A 22,477-nucleotide genomic window follows, 5' to 3' on the forward strand; every position below is an offset into this window, starting at 1 on the left:
GCTTTATAATAGTGAACATTTGAAAATTGTACTTTTTGTATCTATTGAACCGATGGCGACGGTTAAAAAGGTCCTCCATTCCTTTTTTCTAATTTAAAGTACTCGATTAAATTTAAAACGAGTTCTTGAACTGGTGAATTAATGGTTTTTTCAGACAATCTAAAAAAATTCAATAAAATATTTTCTTTTACTTTTGCGGAAACTTATAAAGTACACTTACCATAAAATTTTTAACTACAATATAAAATTAGTTGTGAAAGCAACTGTTTGTAACTTCTATATGCAAAAACAGGACAAAAAAATCCAACAAACCGACAGCCACAAGTCAACAAACTACAAACGTCACAAATTGTACTTAAAATCTGAAAACGTCCCCAGGCGTCTTTTTTGTACCTATCTCTTTTCAATGTACTGAGTCTAGAGCGTCTATAAAGTATGTCTTTCCTTAACAGGCGGTAACTGGTTTGTCCTGAATTTTATGTGTGGAAGACAATGATGCTAGATAAAAGTTATTTTATTTCGCCAGTGTAAAGAACCATGGACTGAACTGTTCGTGTCTTCTACATTTAATGATAAAATAAGGAAGCAAGAGTAATAAACGATAAAATTGACAATGGGTAGAGAAAAAAAAAACGTACAGTAAACCAACTATAGGGACCTGTAGATGTATAATAGTAGATATCAATACTATTGAGCGTGAAAATTATAGAAAGGTTAAATTTAAATATGGCGAATGACAATTGACAGAAAACTCCACATTTACTTTTAAAGATGGCTTCCGAGAACAGTTCGATTGATTCTGACGTCATAGGCCAAGGGACTACAAATTTCAGCCTGTTAATATGCTATTACACAGAGGGTAATTTTCTTAATTGTCACGTAAGGTACTACCAGAACTCTTGGATAATATATAGGGGGTTTTAATAACAAGGATTTTAAATAAATTTATTGAAATACATACAAAAGTTTTACATATCTTTAAACTCGCCAGTCTTATTTAGTAGTATAATGTCAGGGTTTTCCTTTTCAAATTCGCTGGGTTCTCTTTCTCTATCTTCCTGGCCCCATTCACCGACAGAGCTCATCACATTGGGCAGTTTTCTGTTCTCAAATTCTTCCCTCTAAAATAAAGAATTAACTATTTTATGAAAATTCATTTGATGCTTTAACATACAAATGAAAAACAAAGTTTTAGCCTACGTAACACCAAATTATTAGTTTCTTCTTACCTACTTTTTGTAAATTAGTACTATTGGACATAAAATAGCATCAACCCCATATTACTATGACATGACTGACTGATTTTGAGGGTTAAGTTTATTTTTATACTAAAAGATCTAATATTTATGTATTTTCCTCTACAGTTCCGTTTAAACTCTTCGAAATCATTTCCTGTTAATCATTAATTTACTTTTACAATTTAAAACACAAGAAAAAAAACTTAAAAAAGAACTAAACAATAAAACTCAAAATTTCTACTTCTATTTTATTCAAGACAATAAAAAATATTTCAATAGCATCATGAAAAAGCATATAGTTAATTGGTCTTCACCTGCGTGTCCATTTTGGCGAACTTATCGAACATATTGGCGTAAATCTGCTTCTCTTTCTGTAGTTGTTCCTTCAACGTTTTCGAACAAATGGTTAGTTGAGATTTAGCAGCTGTGTTATTCGGATCTATCTCCAGACACCTACAAATCAACGAAAATATCGTAAATGTTAAAAAAAATCCAGTATTTTCAGATATATACAGGGTGCACAAAAAAGTCTTGTAATTTAATTTATTCACGTTTCACATTTTCCAAAAAAGCTTCAGATATTGTACCTTACCTTGTAAAGTCTTGTCTGGCTAACTCGGGCTCTCGTAATTGAATGTACGCTTGTCCTCGTCTGAAGAGAGCTTTTTCGTTGTCAGGATCGATATTTAAGGCAGAGGTAGCAGCTGAACGAGCTTCAAAGTACTCTTTAAGCTTCAATTGACATAGGGCGATGTTTAAATGTGAAGCTAGGAGCAGGGCATTTCTGTCTTCTTGGGTGTCAGTATCTAAAACAAATGTGTGTGCATGTAGATATCGAATATTTTTTAACTTACAAATTCACCTTAAGGACTATTTAAATAAGTAGGTATCATAAATGATTATACATTTTATCAAAAAAATACAAAATTTCATACTATTGTAAATTACTAATTAAAAATAAGGCGAATTTATGGAGCAGTGAATGACATTGGAAATATATAAGACTGTATAGTGCAGGTAAACTAAGAAGTCTGTCCAATACACTTAATGAATATTCAGCAGACATTATAGCACTTCAAGAAATCAGGTGGACAGGTAGTGCTAGCCTAAAAAAAAGACTACACTCTCTACTACAGCGGAGATAAAAATAATCATATTTTTGGCGTGGGATTCATACTGAATAAACGATTAAAATCAGAAATCATAGTTTTCGATCCAATAAGTCCAACGATATGTAGAATCCGAATTAAAGACAGGTTCTTTAATTACAGCATTATTAATATCCATGTTCCCACTGAAGATAAAGAAGACAAGGAGAAGGACATATTTTGCGAGAAACTGGAAAGCATTTAAGACAATGTCAGAACAACGACATAAAAATTATTATTGGTGATTTTAACGCTAAAGTCGGCCAAGAGACTATTTACCGACCCACGATCGGCGAGCATAGTCTTCATGCTGTCAGCAACCAAAATGGTTTACGCTTGATTGAACTAAAAATATCCACAAAGCCACATAGCAATCACCAGACAGTGAAACAAAAACCAAATTGACCATGTACTAATTGATAGTCAACATTTCTTGGACATACTAGATGTAAGAGCATGTAGAGGTGCTAATATAGACTCTAGACCACTACCTTGTAAGAATTAAACTCAGGGCTCATATATCAAACTCTAAGAAGGGCCAGAGCACAAAATCTATGAAATATAATACTGATGTGGTAAAATCTGAAGACTCTAGGGATAACTACAGGGAAATTTTAAATGAAGAGCTGACAAGAATTGACAAAAATTTAAGTATAGAAGAACACTGGACCAAATGCAAGGAAGCTATCCATACAGCGGCTAAAGGCTTTTTAAAATCTAACCAGGCTAAAATAAATGAAGATTGGTTTGACAAAGAATGTAGATCCATTAACCAACAGGACAAATGAAGCATATAAGAGACTTCAGCAGCGCAGAACCAGATCAAACCTGGAAGACTATGAAAATCTTAGATGAGAAGAAAAAAGGACGTTTAGAAGGAAAAAGAAAGAGCCATATGAAAACGCTCTAAACGAGATTGTTAACCATCACAATAGAAAAGACTCGCGAAAATTCTACCAGAAGATAAACAGCTGCAGAAAAGAATTCAAACCCAGAATAACAGCATTTAAGGACAGAGATGGTTCCATAATTAGTGACAAAGAACAAATACTAAACAGGTGGGTGAATCATTTTGAAGAATTGCTTAGCGACAGTCGTGAAGAAGACCAAATAGAAATTAATTTGCCTGAAATGGATGAAAACACTCAAGCGCCGCCCCCACCGAAGAAGAAATTAGAGAAGGCATTTCAAAACTGAAAAATAACAAAGCCCCCAGTTTGGACAATCTTCCTGCCGAACTCTTTAAAAATGGTGGTGACACCATCGGTCACTAAGGGCGTCTGCACTGAGAATGGGATTAAAAATAAACGCACAGAAAACCAAGTATATGTATTGTACTAGATAGTAGAATGTATTATCAGGCAACCAGATACCCAGACTATTAATTGATGATCTGGAACTGGAAGGTGTGGACACCTTCGTCTACCTGGGCTCAGTACTGACCAAAGACAAGAATGTCAGTGAAGAAATTAAATGAAGAATGGTGCTTGCCAATAAGTGCTATTATGGCTTGAGGAAACAGATGGCCTCAAAACTACCCAGAAAAATTAGTTACCATATATAAAACATTAATATGGCCAGTGTTAACATACGGGTCAGAAATGTGGTCACTCTTCCCAGAACGACCAAGCATTGCTTAAATGTTTCGAGAGAAAAATTCTAAGGAAAATATATGGAGGAGTCCAAGAAAAGGGTTTGTGGCGTAGGCGCTACAACTTTGAGTTATACAGAAGTTTTGGGGAACCTGACGTTGTAAAATGTATTAAATTAGCACGCCTTCGATGGATAGGACATGTAATTAGGAGAGATGAAGATGCAACGATCAGAAAAATTTTCAACTGAAGAGGACCAGTGGGAAGACGAGCCAGACGAAGAGCAAAACTTAGGTATCAAGATAACATAGAGGATGATCTAAAATCCATCGGAGTTAAAGCATGGAGAAGAGTTGCCAGAGACAGGGGCGAATGGAAGATTGTTCTGAAGAAGGCTTTGGCTCATAACTAGCTGTAATGCCACTGATGATGATGAATGACATTGGAGTGTGGAGAAGACGATAAACTTCGAACTTTATAGAATATACCAGTAACCTGATATTGTAAAACATATTAAGATAGGATGTCTGAGGTGGATTTGTAATGTAATGCGGACGGAACAAAATGACCCAGCTAGAAAAAGGCTCCTTGATAGACCTATTGGTCAGAGAAGAAGAGTAAGACCTAAAACAAGGTTCCTTGATAACATTGAAGACATGAGAAATATGGTAATACATGCTTGGTGGTGAAAGGCGATGGATAGGGATGACTGGAAAGAAATTGATGATGATGATGACTAACAAGTTTATTGGAGAACTAAATCATTCACATATTTTAAGCCTTACTTACCAGTATCCTTGTCCAAATAAGAATGTATCCTCTTGTATAACTTCACAGCAGATTCATATTTTCCATTTTTAAAGTAGTTAGTTCCTTTTTCCTTAAATAATTTGCACTGTTCAATTTTTTCTTCGGAATCAAGTGACCAGCTTTCTTTCAATTTCTCGAAGTTTTTTAGGGTAACTGTATACTCTACTGTGGCATTAGCTGGAATGTTGTATTCCTAATAGAACAAAAATATAATTAGAATATTAAAATGTACATTGTTGGCGATTTTTAAAGGTCATCTTGTATGGTACTGTATTCATCTATACTAGATGAAACATTAATTCATCACATCACTAAAAATGTGAAATGGCAGTTAACTGAGATAAATAGCAGCTCAAGGTGACCAAAAAGATAGGACAAGGATGCGGCTGCTCCATTTTAGTATTTTGTTCATTAATTGTCTTAAGAAAGGAAGAATTTTCAAAAATGGCAACAGATGAGGAAGAACAACTGCTTTTTTCTGAGAAAATGCACCACATCCTAATTTGATCACAACAGCAAAAATACACTTCAAAGTATATCATTTATTATAGATTGTATTCTTCAGTCAGTAGCCCAACATTTTACATAAAATGATTTGGAGATCTGATCAAATGAAGATATTGTGGAAGCTAAAACATATTTTGAAGGCAAATGTCTAATCCATTTTTGCACTATTTAAAAGTAAGAAATAAATATAACAAACCTTAAATATACTGTAAATATCTTGACTAATACTCACTTGTGAAGCATTAGCTCCAAAGGCATATTTATGACCAATAATAAGTCTGGAGGTCTCGTTTTTCTTGAATTTTTGTATGGCTATGTCAATGCCTGAGATTACATTAGCTTCTGATGCTTCTCCAACAGCAAAAGCTGCATCCCTCTCATCAAAAATCCTACCATCATATTTTCCAATAAGATGAACTATAAAAAAATAACATGTCAAAAATTTTATACCTAAGACTTTTATTATGACAACTTTTTACTGTGCATTTGATTTTGAAAGCAATATTAACATTTTTATTCTACAATTTTGAGAAAGCAAAACAAATGCATCTATATTAACTTTAATTAAAATTTGATTGAATAACAGACTGTATTTATAACTACATAATGATTATAATTTTTATATTTTTTCTTGAACGTAGGTATCTTCTATATTTCCTTCACACACTCTTTGCAACTCACACTTGTTTTATATATCTAAAAATTAATATGCTCATAATAATTTATATTGATAAGATACCCACTAACCAATATTCTGTTTTTATTGAACATTATTTTCAAATTGTTTATCAAAAACCACAAACATTTAAGTTAAAAACAACAAAAATCCTTTACCTTCAACTTGAGCCCCATCGTTAGGAGTCGAATAGCCTTCACCAGCAGTGACTTGGATTCTCTCTATTCCTCCATCTTTATTTGGACTCAGATCTTCTCCTTTCCAGCTTAATACTTCAACCTTCATAGTAAACAACAAGTATAAAACATAATTTAAGCAAAATTAGAGATATTTCAACAAAACTTACATCAAATTTGAGAGTAGCATTTGGAGGAATTGTTGGAGGACTTCCGCTTTCACCGTAAGCGTATTGAGGGGCACAGGTCAACATGGCCCGCTCTCCTTTCTTCATTGTAGCTACACCAATATCCCATGCTTTGATTACATTACCTACAAAATTTAAAGATTTAAGTAACTTCTCTGTGTGCACACTAAATTTGTTTACTGTACCTTTTCCCAAATCGAATTGGAACGGGTCATTCCTATCCCTGCTCGAATCGAATTTGGTTCCATCAGTCAAGGTGCCGGTGTAGTGCACTGTAACTTTACTTCCTTGGGGTGGTAATTCCTCTCCAGTACCTTCCTGGATTATTTCTTTCAACACGCCGCCGTCTTTATTAGGTGAAATATCTACCGGTGAGGCCATTTGATCCCACTTTAATTTACTGTAGCCACTGCAAGATATTAACAATGCGGTTCTGGAATAATCTGGAAATTGATTGGATATTTTTTAATATAATAATATTTCATAAATTAATATAGGTATAAGACTAATAAATATTAAAGTTTGTCATTCAAGCTATACTTACTATAGGAAAAGTTCTATAATACTGACGTTAACAACGGTTTGTGAAGAATGAAAATGAAAAATGTTTAGCGCTTTCTATTCTAGCCTTCAACAAATTCATCCAAAGAATGACGAATGACATTTGAACTTTTTTTGTACTACGCATGCTCATGCGGCCTGTGTTACTTTACAAGAAGTATAAAATATTTTTTAGAACTTACATTTCAACAATTACTTTCTCAATTTTTTCAAATTTAACATAGTTTCTCTTTTAAAACATTTCTCGGTGCATATAAGCATTAAATTTGGTATCTTATTATTTTTCACCATAGTTTATTCGCCAATGATTTCAGTAGCACGTTTCACAACGCCAATTATCTAACCTTTCTTTCAGCGGCAATTTTGAAATTTTGTATTTTATTTTTTTGTCTTTTACAGAGTAAAAGGTAGAACTAGGACAAATGTACAAGATCAGTACAGGGACTACTACTTATAACAATATTAATAAAATTCAAAGAAAAGTCGATAAAAATTCTGACTTTAATTTTAATTCAGACAATTTAAATTTACCGCCTGTAAGATAATTGGCTCTATGACATGTGCAGACCGTCAGCTGATTGGCCCATGGGAGTTAGCTTATAATGTAGTATTAGTGTTTGTATTTATAAAAAATAAAATTATTATTAGATAAGAGATTTAATTTTACAATGGAAAACACAGTGAACGTTTCAGACTGTTGCAGAACTTGCCTGAGGATAGACTGCGCCCTTACATCTACTGAACTACAAGATACTGATTCTGTTAGCTTCTATGACAAACTTTTGGCCTGTGTCTCAGAAGTAGTAAGTAACTTTATGTTCTAAATAAACTCGGTAATAGTTTAACTGTTGTTGTTTTTAGTCATGGTTAAAGGAAAGAGTACCTTCTTTAATATGTTCGGTGTGTATTGAACGTCTTAGAGTTGCTTATGACTTTCGAATCGTTTGTCTTCAATCGGATGCCACTATAAATAGGTAAGAAAAGATTGAATTTTCTACATCAGTAGGTAGGTTTTTGTGTAACCCTCCTTCAAGTCGAAAATGTTAAAATATGTATGCCATTGTTACTGTACCTATACTTTTTAGATATCTCTGTACCCAAGATGACTCAAAACAGCAAGATACATCTGTCGAAACCCGTACACTATCCACACCTACAAAGTTTGAGTTTTCTATTGCTGCCACAGCTGCTAGTGAAACAACTGCCTTGTTGACTGAAGAACATCCAAATTCTGAGTATATTCATTTAAAACACTTCCTAGACAGTGACGAAGTACTTACGAAACAAGAGGATCTGCTTCAAAATGAAATCAAACAATGTGAAGAAAGAACTGCAAGTCCACAAAGTGCTGTCACCAGTATAGGTAAGTTTTTAACCATTGTTCAGGTGAATTATGGAGATGACAAAGCTTATTATTGTATTATAGTTTATTATAAAACATAAGTTTTTTATGAATAATTCACAGTATGTGTAGAACTAATTCTGATTTTTGATATTTTTAGAGTTTATGAGCAAGACTGATGATAGAGATATTGCTGAATCACCACCACAACAAGCTATTTTGTTGCAAGAAGAACATCACTGCCAGACTGAACCTCAAATACATTATCAGACACACCAACAAAGTCATCCAAATATACAAGTAAGTAATGTTGCATTATTATGAAAATGAATCATATTATAGATACTGAAATTTTGTGTTGTGAAACATTAGAAGAGCTGCCATTCATAAACATAACATGGAGTAACAATCATTTATTCTAATACCCGTATAATCCATAATTTTATTTATGGAATTTAAATCAGTAGTAAAAGTTTTAAGTGTACAAAATGATAAATCATTCAAAATGTGTGCAATGTGTTGAAATATACAGGCAACTCAAAAGAGTCCACATTGATATTTAGTACCATGTGCTGTATTGATGTTGATACTGACTACTTATAGGTTTAAATTCAATTAGAAATGTAATTGAAGCACAAAAATTGAACTGAAACATATAAGATCTATTATCATTTAAAGTATACCAATATTCTAAAAGTTAGAGTTAACTCAAATTATAGATTTCCTAGTGTTCCAAATTCATATATGATGATCATACATGACTACCTGGATTTTCATGGTAGACAATGGTTGGGAACTATTATTACTATATGGAAAGGAAATCTATTGGTTCTTTTTTCCACTTTCCAAGACATATTTGTGTAACATTCTTGTTTTATTCATTTTAGAATAATTCTGTTATAGATGATCCACCAGAGTCTCCAAACTGAAGAAATAGAACAACAGTTAGAAATAGAAAATTCCCAACAAATTGAGCAAAATGGGGAGCTTCACAATATCGTTATCGCACCCATACAGACTATTCACCAACCAGATGTATCATCTCCCAATTATGTAGCTGTTCCATACAGACAAGTCATTAAGAGAACTACCGGTGAGTAAAAATGAACATATTATTATTGAAATTATTTTAAAAGTGGAGGTTTGAGTTGAATTTTTTAACTAAAATCGGTTTGATTGGAAGAACTGTATTAGTCTTAGTTCTAATTATGTTTATAGTTTATTTTAATGGTGCCATAACAAGAACTCCCATGGTGTAAACTCTGGTGACCTAGCTGGCTCTTCAACAGAGTCTATTCTGCAAATCCATTCATTTGGAAATATTTTCTTCAAGTAATTTTCAAATTTTACAAAAAAATGAAACCTTAATTTCTTTATTCGTGAAATCAATCACAATTTTCTTTATTTTTGTTTTATTGTTTTTTATTTTCTTTTGTTTTAAGTTGTGTTACTACTATTGGTTTTATTATTATATATAGTTCATTTTTAATTGTTCCTCAATAACAATGCTCATAGTGTAAGTTCTGGAGATCTACCTGACTCTTCTATGAACAAATTTTTGCAAATTCGTGATTTAAAATTTTTTTCAAGCAGTAACTAACATTAAAACATAACGGGGTTATATTTTTGGGTTTGCTGTATATAGATACTCAGTTTGATTTGTTTTTAAAGGAGTACAAGTGACACCTCAAATCGACAAAACCGAATCAAAACAAGAATCAGCTACTTCTGGATATCCTTGTAAAGAATGTGGAAAGAGCTACAAGAAAAAATCTAATTTGAGGATCCATATGAGGACTCATACAGGAGAAAAGCCTTTCGAGTGTCAGTACTGTGTCAAAAGGTATGTTTATGTGTTAAATATTTTTTTCTTTTTAATTATTTGAACTTTTATAAACTTTGCCCTGGAACAAAACTGTATGCCAATGGAAGTTAGACTTAATTGACTCCTGAATATTATTTGGAACCGACTAATAGTCAGAACCATCTACAAATCGTTGACGTTTCGGTGCCTAGTGCCTATAGGTGTAGAAAAATGATATAATAAAAATAAAATTGGCATCTTCCTCATACATAGGCGTTGCACGGGGATATCATAAAAATTTGTTAATTATTGCAGGTTTTATCACTCTTCGCACCTTCGGGAACATGTTCGTCGGCACACCGGCGAGAAACCTTACCAATGCGCAGTCTGCAACAAACGGTTCACCATTAAAGGGGAGCTTACGATGCATATGAAGTCGCATACAGGAGAAAAACCGTACGCGTGCACCTGTTGTGATAGGCGGTGCTTAACGTCCGCAGATTTAAAGGTAAATAACGGAATTGCACTATCTATTTCATTGTGTATTATTCAATTTGGAAAATATACACAAACAGTTATACTAAATGATTTCAATGTATCAATTCCCATGAATATTGGTCTCATTTTTGGACTAGTAACATAATTACAGAAAATATAAGAGTTGATGTACATATGACGACCTCCAAGGAGGCTCTAAGCAATAAAGTATAATAAAATAACTTCGTCTTTTTTTGTAGGTTCACATGAGAACGCACACTGGCGAAAAACCATACGAGTGTACCATGTGTAACAAAAGGTTCGCAAGTACATACATATTGAATTCACATATTAAGACTCACACTGGCGAACGACCATATTCTTGCAATATCTGCGAGAAGACTTTTACTCAATCTTCTCATTTGAATGTGCATATTAAGAAGCATACCGGAGAGAAATTTACGTGCAAGGTAAGTTTTTTAATATGCAACAGTTTCTCAAGATATTTTTTAATGTGAACATCATTAATAAAATCCTAAATTGTGAATCTTTTCAAAGATTTTCTGTGTTTTTTGTATTCTTTAACTTTCTATATCATTTATGACTTTCTGTATCATTTCTTAACCTCTGTCGGATTTTAGATTGACATGTGACAGTCAATTTTAACAGTTTGCTATCAAATGTCAACTTTAATACTAAAAACTAGAAAATTTTTTAAATACAAATTTATTGTCTAGGTTTGTAATACAAAATTCACCCATTCTTCCCAACTGACAGTTCATATGCGCGAGCACACCGGTCGACAACCGTACAAGTGCTCGGTTTGCAACAAGGTCTGCAACTACGCCTCGGAATTGCAGTCTCATATGATGAAACACACCGGAGAGAAGCTAAGCTGCGTCACTTGCGATAAAAAGTTTACGTCGGCGGCGTATTTGGCGGAACATACACGCACACACACGGGAGAGAATCTGTCCAGGTGTACGATATGCAATAAACCTTTTACTAGGTAAGATATCAAAACTTTATCATCTACTTTATTAAATGGAAGGCCTGTTCGATTTATAATTCAAGAAATAAGTAAGAAAATCGCAGTAGGGGACTATAATGAATTGTTTTTAGCTTGCATGTTGTATTTTATAGTTTACACTTCACACTTTACACTTACTTTTCATGTTTATACCTCAAAATTATATTCCACACTTACATTTCAGGGTTACACTTCATACTTATATTTCACATTTACACTTCACACTTATATTTCACACTTACGCCTCACGTTTACCCTTCACACTACTACTTCACACTTTTATTTCACTCTTTTATTTCACACTTGTAATTCGCACTTACCCTTTACACTTATACTTCACATTTATATTTCACATTTACATTTCACACTTATATTTTAAACTTACACTTCACTTATATTTCACACTTACGCCTCACGTTTACCCTTCACACTTCTATTTCACACTTATAATTCGCAATTACGCTTCACACTTAAACTCCACACTTATATTTCACATTTATATTTTACACTTACACTTCACATTTCCACTTCACATTTATATTTTACACTTCCATTTCACACTTATAATTCACACTTAGCCTTCACACTTATACTTCACGCTTTTATTTCACATTTATATTTCACATTTACATTTCACACTTATATTTCAATTTTATACTTCACACTTTTATTTCATACTTTTATTTCACATTTACACTTCCCACTTATATTTCACGCTTGTATTTAACATTAACACTTCACACTTATATTTCACATTTTTACACTTTACACTTATATTTCACACTTACGCCTCACGCTTATACTTAACAGTTTTATTTCGTACTTTTCATTTCATATAAATTTCTTTTCTTTTCATTTTACACTTATAATTCACACTTACGCTTCACACTTTTAGTTCACACTTCTTTCATAGGTACTTCTTTTCATTTCACTTCTATTTCTTTTTCATACTTATCACATTTCACAATTAAGCTTCACGCTGGCAATTTACATTTATATCTTACACTTATATTTCGCACTTAAGCTTCACACTTACACTTCACCCTTTTATTTCACACTTACATTTCACATCAATAATTCGCAATTATATTACGCTTTTAGTTTACACTTATTTATTATTACGCTTATAGTTTACAGACATACACGCACTGAAGACGTAACAAACGGACTGTAAATATTATCTCAATTTATAAATCGACGGAGTGGAATTTTTGCGCATGAGTAGAAACAGTGACTAGAGTTGGTGACCATGATACTATGATATCCTTTTATTAGTTATTATTAATATTTTATAAATTATTAACTTACCGTCCATTGTAACAAATAATCAACAAAATTCGAATATGTTGATAAACTACTTTACAAAATGGAGGGCGAGCCACTTTGGTTGACGGCACAAAATTCTTCCTTATGATTGGCCAGATGCATGTAACGCACTGTAAGAAATGAAAGTTGGCCAACTCTTCCGTTCCAGTCCGTCCCACTTACGTTCCGTCATGCGTTAACGTTCATTTATAAATAAGAGTACACAAAATTCTATGTTGATCTTTTTCCAGTGCGTCTACGTTTACAGTCCCTCAAACTATAAATCCAACTTTACATTTTACATTTCCTAACAGGAGGTTGACTCGTTAAGAGCAGTAGAAAATCTTCAAAATAAGATTAGAAGTAGCAGAAGAAACTTTGAGTTTTTCAATTATTCATCTATTCTTTTTGTAATTATATTCACTCGATTTTGTTGAATATTCAGCACTCAACACGTGTTGAAATAAATGTTAACTCATTCTGACGTGAACGGAAAACCGTTCTCTTATTTTTGTTTGTTGCAAGCAATTTACTTAGTCCCCCAGTCTATAGGTGCATATGTGCGTAAAGGCCGACGAAATAGCATATTCGTCTCAACATAGGAAACACTATAGATATTATCAAAACTATAACATATATTACATTAAATGTAGTTTAAAATTTAAGAAAACGATAAGAAAAACGCAGTAACCGAGGCGTACGATACTGTACGTACTTTTGGTTGTTTATATATTTATACATAACATATATACATTACACTTAAAAGCCCCACTTACATATTACACTTATACAACACAATTATAGTCGCTTGATTTTGTTATTATTAATCCAAAATAATGTTTTTTTAGATCTCAATACCTATTGAAACATATGCGGACTCATACAGGAGAAAAACCGTTCCCTTGTTTCGTCTGTGGCAAGAAATTCACTCAGTCGTCGAGCTTGAAGGTTCACATGCGGATACATACTGGCGAAAGACCATATTCGTGCTCTATGTGCGACAAAAAGTTTACTACTTCCTCAGATCTTTCTGTACATAACAAGAAACACAAAAAATACATCGATTTATAGGTAAATGTTTGCCAAACATCTCATTATTTTATTTAAAATTGTTATTCTTTAGGTTATATCTACTAAAATAGAAGAACTGATGTAGAGATTCTCCCAAACAGTTTGAAACAATGGTCTGCGAGGATTTCAAAAAAGGTTTTATCGATTTTTTAGGTTAGGATTTTTTACTATTTTTGTTCTGTGATATTGACGTTCTGCGATTTTTAGTGATTATGTATATTATGAAATATTGATTTTTAGCCTTAAAGGCTTTTTACTGTTGCTGGTGAACGTAAAATGTACTTTAGGAAAAGTACTAAAAAATAATTTCTTGTACTGTTTTCCATTTCTACAGAATTTCCATCCACCAGGTCAATGTATCGCTTATATTTCGCTATCGACAATCTTTTTTTAACTGATCTGTCTGTAGAGACTCATATATCATTCGCTTTCAAATAGCGAAATACTAAAAATTTGCTTCTCACGATTTACCACAACGTAGGCAAGAAGTATTATATATAGTGTAATTCTATTGGCCCAAGCAAATGATAATTTTAAAATTGTTAAAAGATTAAACATTTTCTTTTCATAATAGACACGTATGTGTAATGTTATTTGCCTAAGCAAATTCATAATTTTTAAATCATTCAGGAAAAGTACGATTTTGTTAGTAGTGACTGATTTGAACTGAAAAACATTAAAAATGTACTCTTTAGGATTCACCAAAACTTAGGCAACAAGTAATATAGTAACGCGCACGAAAGAGAGGACTCTACAGAAAAATTCGTACAGAAAAAAGACGGCATTGGAGAGAACTGTGTGACAAGCTGGATGAGGACATCTTTGGTAAGGGATATAGGATCGTAATGAAAAAGTTCCATGCGTACCCTAATACTAAATGCCACTAGACAAAAAGCTTAACGTAACACAAGAGCTTTTTCCGTCTGGCAGATGGCATGGAGTATGGAGGAACGAGGGAGTTGAGCGGGCTGTATCCTTTACTATAGATGAACTAGTCGAAGCATTGGATTGGATACTCAAGACATGTAGGTCCCCCGGACTAGACCAGATACCGCCTGAGCGGTAAAGAGTCTAGGATGCTCGGAACCTGGGTGGTTTTGGAGCACATGAATGCATTGCTTGAAGCACAGACATTTCCTGAAGCTTGGAGGACATCAAGGTTGGTACTGCCCCAAAACTGGGGAGAAATATCGCACCATATGCCTCCTCCCATGCATCGGAAAGTTGCAAGAAGATCAGACGATTGAGAGATCAGAAGGCATATTCCCGAGACAATTCGGATTCTGCCAAGGGAAGACCACAGTTGACGCAATTTTGAGTGTAATCGAGGTATTGCACAACATTGGGGACGAACAGCGCTGGGAGGTTCTGCTGCTTTTCGGTCTTAGAAATGCATTCAGCACTCTGCAGTGGAAAGGGGTGATGCGGGCATTGGAACAGAGGGAGTGTCCTAACTATCTGATGAATGTGATGGCGGAATATCTTTCTGAGAGAAAGATCATGGTTGAGAAGAGCACGCTAGTTGACGTAACGGCTGGAGTCCCACAGGGAAATGAAAAAGCATTTGACAAAGTAAGACATGAAAAATTAGTCTAAATTCTAAAGACAAAAAACATAGACCATAGGGAATTACGAATAATAACAAACCTCTACGTGAATCAAAGAGCACAAATCGTAATAGATAACGAACCCAGTCCAGAAATTGAAATCAGGAGAGGAGTTAGGCAGGGATGTATTATGTCCCCATTACTATTTAATGTATATAGTGAAGCCATTTTTGAAGAAGCATTACTATCTCAAAGTGAAGGAATAATAATTAACGGAAGATCTATTAACAACATAATATATGCGGATGACACCGTGATTATGGCAAGCTCTGATGAACAATTCCAATTACTGATAAACAAAACAAACAGTTTCTGTGAAAAATATGGACTAAACATGAATATAAAAAAGACCAAATACATGATAATAACAAAGAAAACAAATATACCAACAAACATACATTTGGGAAATGTACCGATAGAAAGGGTTGATAAATACAAATATCTTGGAACCTGGAGGATTTCAGACAATAATGGTCAAACAACCGAAATAAGAGCCAGGATAGAAATAGCAAGAAACGCGTTTGTAAAAATGAAAACAATTCCCTGCAACAAAGACTTTAGATTAGAACTGAGCGTAAGAGCACTGATATGCTACCTGTTTTCGATACTGAAATATGGACTTCAAAGCTGGACATTAAAGCAAGAACACATAAATAAGTTACAGTCCTTTGAAATGTGGTGTTACAGGAGGATGCTTAGAATAGCATGAACACAGAAGAAAACTAACACGGAAGTATTGCGAGAAATGGGCAAAGAATGCGAAATAATAAACACAATAAAAATAAGAAAGTTACATTATCTGGGATACGTAATGAGGGGACAGCGATATGAACTGCTAAGGCTGATAATACAGGGAAAGATAAGAGGAGGAAGGAGTATAGGAAGAAGGAGAGTGTAATGGTTGAAGAATTTAAGGGATTGGTTTAAATGCAGTTCTATAGAACTCTTCAGAGCAGCAGTAGATAGAGTAAAGATAGTTATGATGATACCCAACCTCCGATCGGGAGACGGCACTTAAAGAAGAAGATACGGGCAACGTCGTGAAAGACTGATTGACAGATCACGGACTAGAAATATCTGGGAGTGACACTACATCAATATGGCGGATCATATGGGGAGCATATAGCGGTGGTAGCCCAGAAGGCAGCGAAGAGTGCGGCTGCGATGGGGAGGGTGATGCCTAACATTGGAGGACCCAAGTCAGAAAGGAGGAGGGCCTTACACGGTGTTGTGCAATTAATCATCCTTTATGATACCGAACTACAAAGGGCTCATGATACGAGTAGACAGAATAAGTTTGTTACGAGTAGCATGCGCCTACAGGACTGTATCTGCGGCTCACGGGTTGTGTTCCTCTGCATGTGTTTGCAGTAGAAAGGAGACATCTCTATGAGAGAAGAGAATGTTTGACAGCAGCCATTAAAAAAGAAGAAAGAGAAAGATCCATGGAAAGATGGCAAGAAGAGTTGAACAATACGGAATGTGTTGCTTAGTGGACCAAGATGCTGATCCCGAGCCTAAGGGACTGGGTGGACTGTGGTCACAGGCGACTGGATTACTTCCCGACGCAAGTGCTCACAGGGCATGGATGTTTTAGGACATGTCTTCATAGATTCAGAAAGACAGATACAGATAAATCATATATTGTGAATACTCTGACACTGTTACTCACACAAGGCTGGAGTGTAATAGATGGACAGTGGAGAGAAACAGAATCTATAGAGAAATAGGTATGAACTGTGTAACTGTGAGAGAGATGATCGTGAAGATGACGGGAAGTAAGGAGGGATGAAATGTACATAATTACATTCGAACACTAATTAAAAAGAAAGAAGAAGAGAAGCACCAGCCGGTCAACGACGGAGATAAGATATAGATAAGAGAAAGTAGTGCTCCGAAAGTGCCGTCAGCCTTACAGCTGCCTTCCCACTTTCGAATTAAGGTACGTGCGACAGTTAACTGCGCACAAGTAGGAGAGGGTGGTTTTAGTTGGTAGGCAGGATAACAGGACGGCATCTGTTTGCAGGATCTCCTTCTTCTAAGGGGAAATGGCTCGGATGTACTCCTCTATCCTGAATCCAACACACGCCAACCATCCATAGAGATGAGTTAACCTGATACGGTTTTTAGAAATTTCCACCCTCAGAGAAAAAAAAGGCAACAAGTAATACACATTACTTAAGCTTGTAATTTTGAAATTAGTAAAAATATATAGACTTGGTCAGTTGTGACATATTTTCCAATGGCCCAACAGAAAGAATTCAGTCCTAAGTAGTTCATCGAACAGAAACACTGATCTTTGCTTCCATTATCAATACAAGAAATAGGAAACTAAAGGTTTCTCGAAGGAAAATTTTAGTGTGCTTATCTATTTTAATTCTTCTTGACTGGTTTTACCGTCTTAGCCTTCGTCTAATCTTTTATGCTTTCTTTCGATCAGTTTTTTCTCTTTTCACAACGTGCAATGCCCTGCTTATTTATATAGATGTATCATTGACAATTTTTTTTCTTTCATAGTCTACATTACTTACTATTTTTTATACGAATACGCGAAGATTGTGCAAAATGTGATATTATATAATAATTTATTAGTTATTAATTCAGATTTTTAAGAAAAAATGTCTCAAAATATATTTTCGAAAATGTTCGATAATTTTCGCTAATTTGCAGCCTCGTATTATGATACATTGTAGTTAGATCTCTTGATTTTGTGTATTTTTATATATCTACTTCATTTGTGTATACGAATATAAGATTTTAGAACAATTTTTGTTATTTAATTTATTTTCTGTCGATAGTACATGTATGATGTATGTAAATGTACACAAAATCGTTGATTTATTATCCTATAGGTCCTATAGGATAATAAATCGAGTCAGACTAAAAACCTTAATCCAGAAACAGAATAACAAAAGATTAGATATGGATCAACTTAGAAATCCCGAGATAAAAGTTAAGCTTACAAATAGCATTAATAGTAATGTTGCTTTAACAACCAATATTGATGATATTGAAAGAGACTGGATCAACTTAAGGGACGCTATATGCAACGGTGCGAAAGAAGTCATTGGTGACTACGAGCGGAAGAAGAAGAACGAATGGATGACAGATGAAATATTACACCTTATGGACAGAAGGAGGGAAAATAAGAATAATCCCGAACAATATAAAGAACTGGATAGAACTGTCAGCAGAAAGATAAAAGAATCCAAAGAGAAATGGTTACAAGAAAAATGTCAAGAGATAGAAGAGCTAGAACGAAGACATGATAGTTTTAATATGCATGAAAAAATCAAGGAGTTTACTTATACTTACAAGAAAAAACAGTTTGGTAGGTTAATAGACGAGAACAACAAACTTATTGTAGATAAAGAAGAACAGTTACAGACTTGGGCAAATTACATAAAAGATTTGTTTACGGATTATCGTCATATTCCTACGAACACTCTTGATCTGAATGGACCAAAAATATTGAAAAGTGAGGTGATAAAAGCTATAGATCAAACGAAAGATGGGAAAGTAACAGGATGCGATGAAATACCAGTCGAATTTTTAAAAGTTTTTAACGAGAACAACCTGAATGTAGTATTAGAACTATTTAATAAGATATACGATACTGGTCAAATTCCATCGGACTGGTTGAAATCTACATTTGTGCCCCTTCCTAAGAAATCGAATTCTAAGACGTGTAGTGAATATCGCCTTATAAGTTTAATGAGTCACACCCTTAAAGGACTCTTGCGTATTATCCATTCCAGAATACGAGCAAAATTAGAACACAGCATAAGTAAAACACAGTTCGGTTTTAGATGCGGTTTTGGAACTCGAGAGCCGCTCTTTGCAATACAAGTCTTGATTCAAAAATGTCTGGGTCAACAGAAAGATGTTTACGCCTGTTTTATCGACTATGAGAAAGCATTCGATACTATCAAACATGACAAACCCATAGAACTATTACATCTTACAGGACTTGACACTAAAGACATCTAGATTATAAAAAATCTATATTGGAATCAAACAGCCCACATGAAGAATGGACATATGGTGAGTGAAAACCTAACCATTTCGAGAGGGGTTAGACAGGGCTGTATTCTTTCGCCACTGCTTTTCAACCTGTACACGGAACAAATATTTCTAGAGGCACTGGAAGTACAACGAGGGCATCAAGATTAATGGCGTACCAATAAATAATTTTCGATATGCAGATGATACTGTTATACTGGCCGATAATATCGAAGATTTACAGATGATGCTAAATAGAGTAAATACAATTGGCAACCAATTTGGACTGAAGATCAATAGAAAGAAAACTAAATTTATGGGGATCAGTAAAAAGAACATTCAACATATCGACCTGAATATTGAAGCCGAACGTATTGAAAGCGTACACCTATTTAAATATCTGGGATATACAGTAAATGATAAGTGGGACCCAGATGTAGAGATTAAGATCCGAATTGAAATAGCAAGATCCAAATTCATCAAAATGAGAAAGCTCTGAAGCAACCGCCACCTAAGCGTTAACCTTTGATGGCGCGCCACGAAATGCTACGTACTCTCTACGCTACTTTACGGAGTTGAAGGGTGGACGTTAACAGCAGCAACTATAAAGAAGTTAGCGGCTCTAGAAATGTGGCTGTATCGACGCATACTGAGAATACCTTGGACAGACAGAGTGACCAACACAGAGGTATTAAGACGAATGAGTAAAGAGATAGAATTGTTAACAACTGTTAAAAGGAGGAAAGCGTTATACCTGGGCCATGTGTTCCGTAATGATAAGTACAGTCTGCTACAGCTTATCGTGGAAGGCAAGATTGAAGGTAGAAGAGGTTTGGGTAGAAAGAAGAAATTCTGTCTGAGAAATTTAAGAGAATGGTTTTAAATACCAGAAGCCGCGAACATAATACATGCGGCACAAAACAGAGAAACCTATCGTTTGATGGTCGCCAACCTTCGGTAGAAGACGGCACATAAAGAAGAAAAAAGAATAGGTCCTATAGGTACGCTATTTGCTATTAATGCACAATTTGAGTAAAGGCAACCAACATACGTATTTATTAAACTAAACAAAACGCACATACAGATCAAAACTCAAAATATCAAGTCGCCACTTAAGGGTTGCCACTCCCGAAGGTACTTTTTAAAAAGGTCCTTTTAAAGGTACAATAATAGTAACAGCACGTGATTTACTCAAATTTCAACTGACTTTAAAACAGAAATTTATATGAAATTAATTGATGATGACCTGTCTGCTGTTTTATTTATTTATTATATTCATAATAATATAAAAATCATTTTTATTTAGATACCTCATATTATTTGCAATTGAATAAAATTTAGAAATTTAGAAATAACATGAATGCTACAGAAACGGTCATTGACAGAATAGAAAGAAGAGGTTTAAAATGGTTTGGACATCTATTGAGAATGTCTGACGAACGTTGGCCCCAAAAACTTCACAGATGGAAGCCCTGTGGAAGAAGAAAAAGAGGTAGACCTCGACGCTCATGGAATGCAGGAATTAGAAGAGCGATGGAATCGAGAGGTTTGGAAGAGAAGCATGCCTTGGACCGGGAGGATTACCGGAGGAGAACGGGAATACGGCGATAGCCGTCTCCAAAATGTATTGTATTTACATAGGTGTAAACAAAAGCCCATTTTAATAAAGTTTTTGGCGGTGCTAGTTTTGTACAGGGCTGGATAGCTAAGTCGGTAGAGTGTCTAACTTCCACGCAGAACGCCAGGGATCGAATCCCAGCGCCGGCGAGAACATCTAGACATTTTTAAATATCTAGAGGTCCCTGGTCGACTCAGTCTGAATAAAATGATTATCTTGGGTAAAACCAGTATCTTGGGTAAAAATAGGCCGTTGAAGCGTAGCACTGGCCCTGTTACTGGAAGGCCAATAGACCCAATAAAAATACTTCTTCTTCTTCATGTGCCTTGTCCGTTCCGAACGTTGGCAATCAACATGGCTATTCTGACTTTGTTTACGGCAGATCTGAATAGTTCAGCAGATGATAATCCGAACCATTGCCGCAAGTTTTGGAGCCACGAGTGTCTTCTCCTCCCTGGACCCCTTCTGCTGTCTATTTTCCCTTGAACGATCAGTTGTAGTACTCTATATTTATTATGTCTCATAACGTGACCCAAGTATTCCAACTTTCTTTTCTTTATACTTATTCCTACCTCTCTCTCTTTACCTATCCGGCGTAGTACCTCTTCGTTGGTCACGTGCTCAGTCCAGGATATACGTAATATACGTCGGTAAGCCCACATTTCGAAGGCCTCTACTTTTTTCATCAATGTTGCGGTCATTGTCCACGCCTCCATTCCATATAACAAAACCGGGAATACATAACATTTCAGAAGTCGAATTTTGAGAGTAGGTAGAGAGATAAAAATACTACCCTACTATAATCCCCAAGCCGCACCTGCGGTGTGAAAGAAGACTATTAATATACTTCTGTAAATTCCCGGAGTTTGAAGGGACAGTCATGTATATTTTGTCGTTGTGTACAAAGATTCATCATATATTGTTTTTTGTCATAAATTTACAAAAATAACTTTACATTTCCATAATTCTCTTCATTCCCTATTATCTTGACAGTCTGAGAAAGCTACGCTTAAATGTCAACGTCAAATTGGATGACGCGCAGATGTTTTGTGGGAAAATCTTGTATGACCACACAACTCGGTGTGATTCTTAGCCGCATCTACTATCATCCTCTATATTCTACGATCTGGTTTTTCCATTTCCCATCGTTGTATCTCAAGTCTAAACAAATCTGTCGCTACATCATCCTTTCATCTTTTTCTAGGAGTTCCTACTGATCTTCTACCTTCTGGTCTTTCAAAAAATATCGTTTTTTAGTATTCTGTTGTCCTCTGATTGTACGACATGCCCTGACCGTCTTATCTGGTTAGCTTTTATATGTCTTA

General features: G+C 34.8%; 2 protein-coding genes across 4 annotated transcripts; one reads left to right on the top strand and one right to left on the bottom strand.

Annotated features, from left to right (window-relative positions):
- Positions 1-931: 931 nt before the first annotated feature.
- Fkbp59 (FK506-binding protein 59kD) lies at positions 932-7,216 on the bottom strand. Of its 3 annotated transcripts, none has more exons than XM_072540146.1 (9): positions 7,079-7,216; positions 6,521-6,778; positions 6,318-6,460; positions 6,130-6,250; positions 5,528-5,712; positions 4,768-4,981; positions 1,831-2,044; positions 1,553-1,691; positions 932-1,121 (listed from the first exon to the last, which is right to left on the bottom strand). In XM_072540146.1, exons 2-9 carry the CDS (start codon positions 6,714-6,716, stop codon positions 969-971), a joined length of 1,365 nt encoding a protein of 454 aa, XP_072396247.1. In that variant the 5' UTR covers positions 6,717-6,778; positions 7,079-7,216; the 3' UTR covers positions 932-968. The 3 variants fall into 3 exon arrangements, with proteins under 3 accessions (XP_072396247.1, XP_072396245.1, XP_072396246.1); XM_072540144.1 differs by lacking the exon at positions 7,079-7,216 and adding an exon at positions 6,880-7,035; XM_072540145.1 differs by lacking the exon at positions 7,079-7,216 and adding an exon at positions 6,906-7,014.
- A 238-nt stretch (positions 7,217-7,454) lies between these two features.
- Positions 7,455-20,735, top strand: LOC140447476 (uncharacterized). Its single transcript, XM_072540143.1, has 12 exons — positions 7,455-7,699; positions 7,758-7,870; positions 7,982-8,259; positions 8,399-8,538; positions 9,142-9,331; positions 9,910-10,081; positions 10,358-10,550; positions 10,780-10,989; positions 11,257-11,528; positions 13,703-13,925; positions 13,978-18,384; positions 20,527-20,735. Exons 1-10 carry the CDS (start codon positions 7,565-7,567, stop codon positions 13,923-13,925), a joined length of 1,926 nt encoding a protein of 641 aa, XP_072396244.1. The 5' UTR covers positions 7,455-7,564; the 3' UTR covers positions 13,978-18,384; positions 20,527-20,735.
- The last annotated feature ends 1,742 nt before the right edge of the window (positions 20,736-22,477 follow it).

Source organism: Diabrotica undecimpunctata, chromosome 8, assembly GCF_040954645.1.
Source record: "Diabrotica undecimpunctata isolate CICGRU chromosome 8, icDiaUnde3, whole genome shotgun sequence".
NCBI lineage: Eukaryota > Metazoa > Arthropoda > Insecta > Coleoptera > Chrysomelidae > Diabrotica > Diabrotica undecimpunctata.

Bases quoted from the DNA above. Each gene is read 5' to 3' on its own strand.
- Fkbp59 (XM_072540146.1), bottom strand. From the start codon at position 6,716: ATGGCCTCACCGGTAGATATTTCACCTAATAAAGACGGCGGCGTGTTG. The intron at 6,461-6,520 runs GTACAGTAAACA...TAAATTTTGTAG, and splicing joins CCAATTCGATTTGGGAAAAG to GTAATGTAATCAAAGCATGG. The intron at 1,122-1,552 runs GTGAAGACCAAT...TCTTTATTTTAG, and splicing joins TCGCCAAAATGGACACGCAG to AGGGAAGAATTTGAGAACAG.
- LOC140447476 (XM_072540143.1), top strand. From the start codon at position 7,565: ATGGAAAACACAGTGAACGTTTCAGACTGTTGCAGAACTTGCCTGAGG. The intron at 8,260-8,398 runs GTAAGTTTTTAA...TGATATTTTTAG, and splicing joins AAGTGCTGTCACCAGTATAG to AGTTTATGAGCAAGACTGAT. The intron at 9,332-9,909 runs GTGAGTAAAAAT...TTGTTTTTAAAG, and splicing joins AGTCATTAAGAGAACTACCG to GAGTACAAGTGACACCTCAA.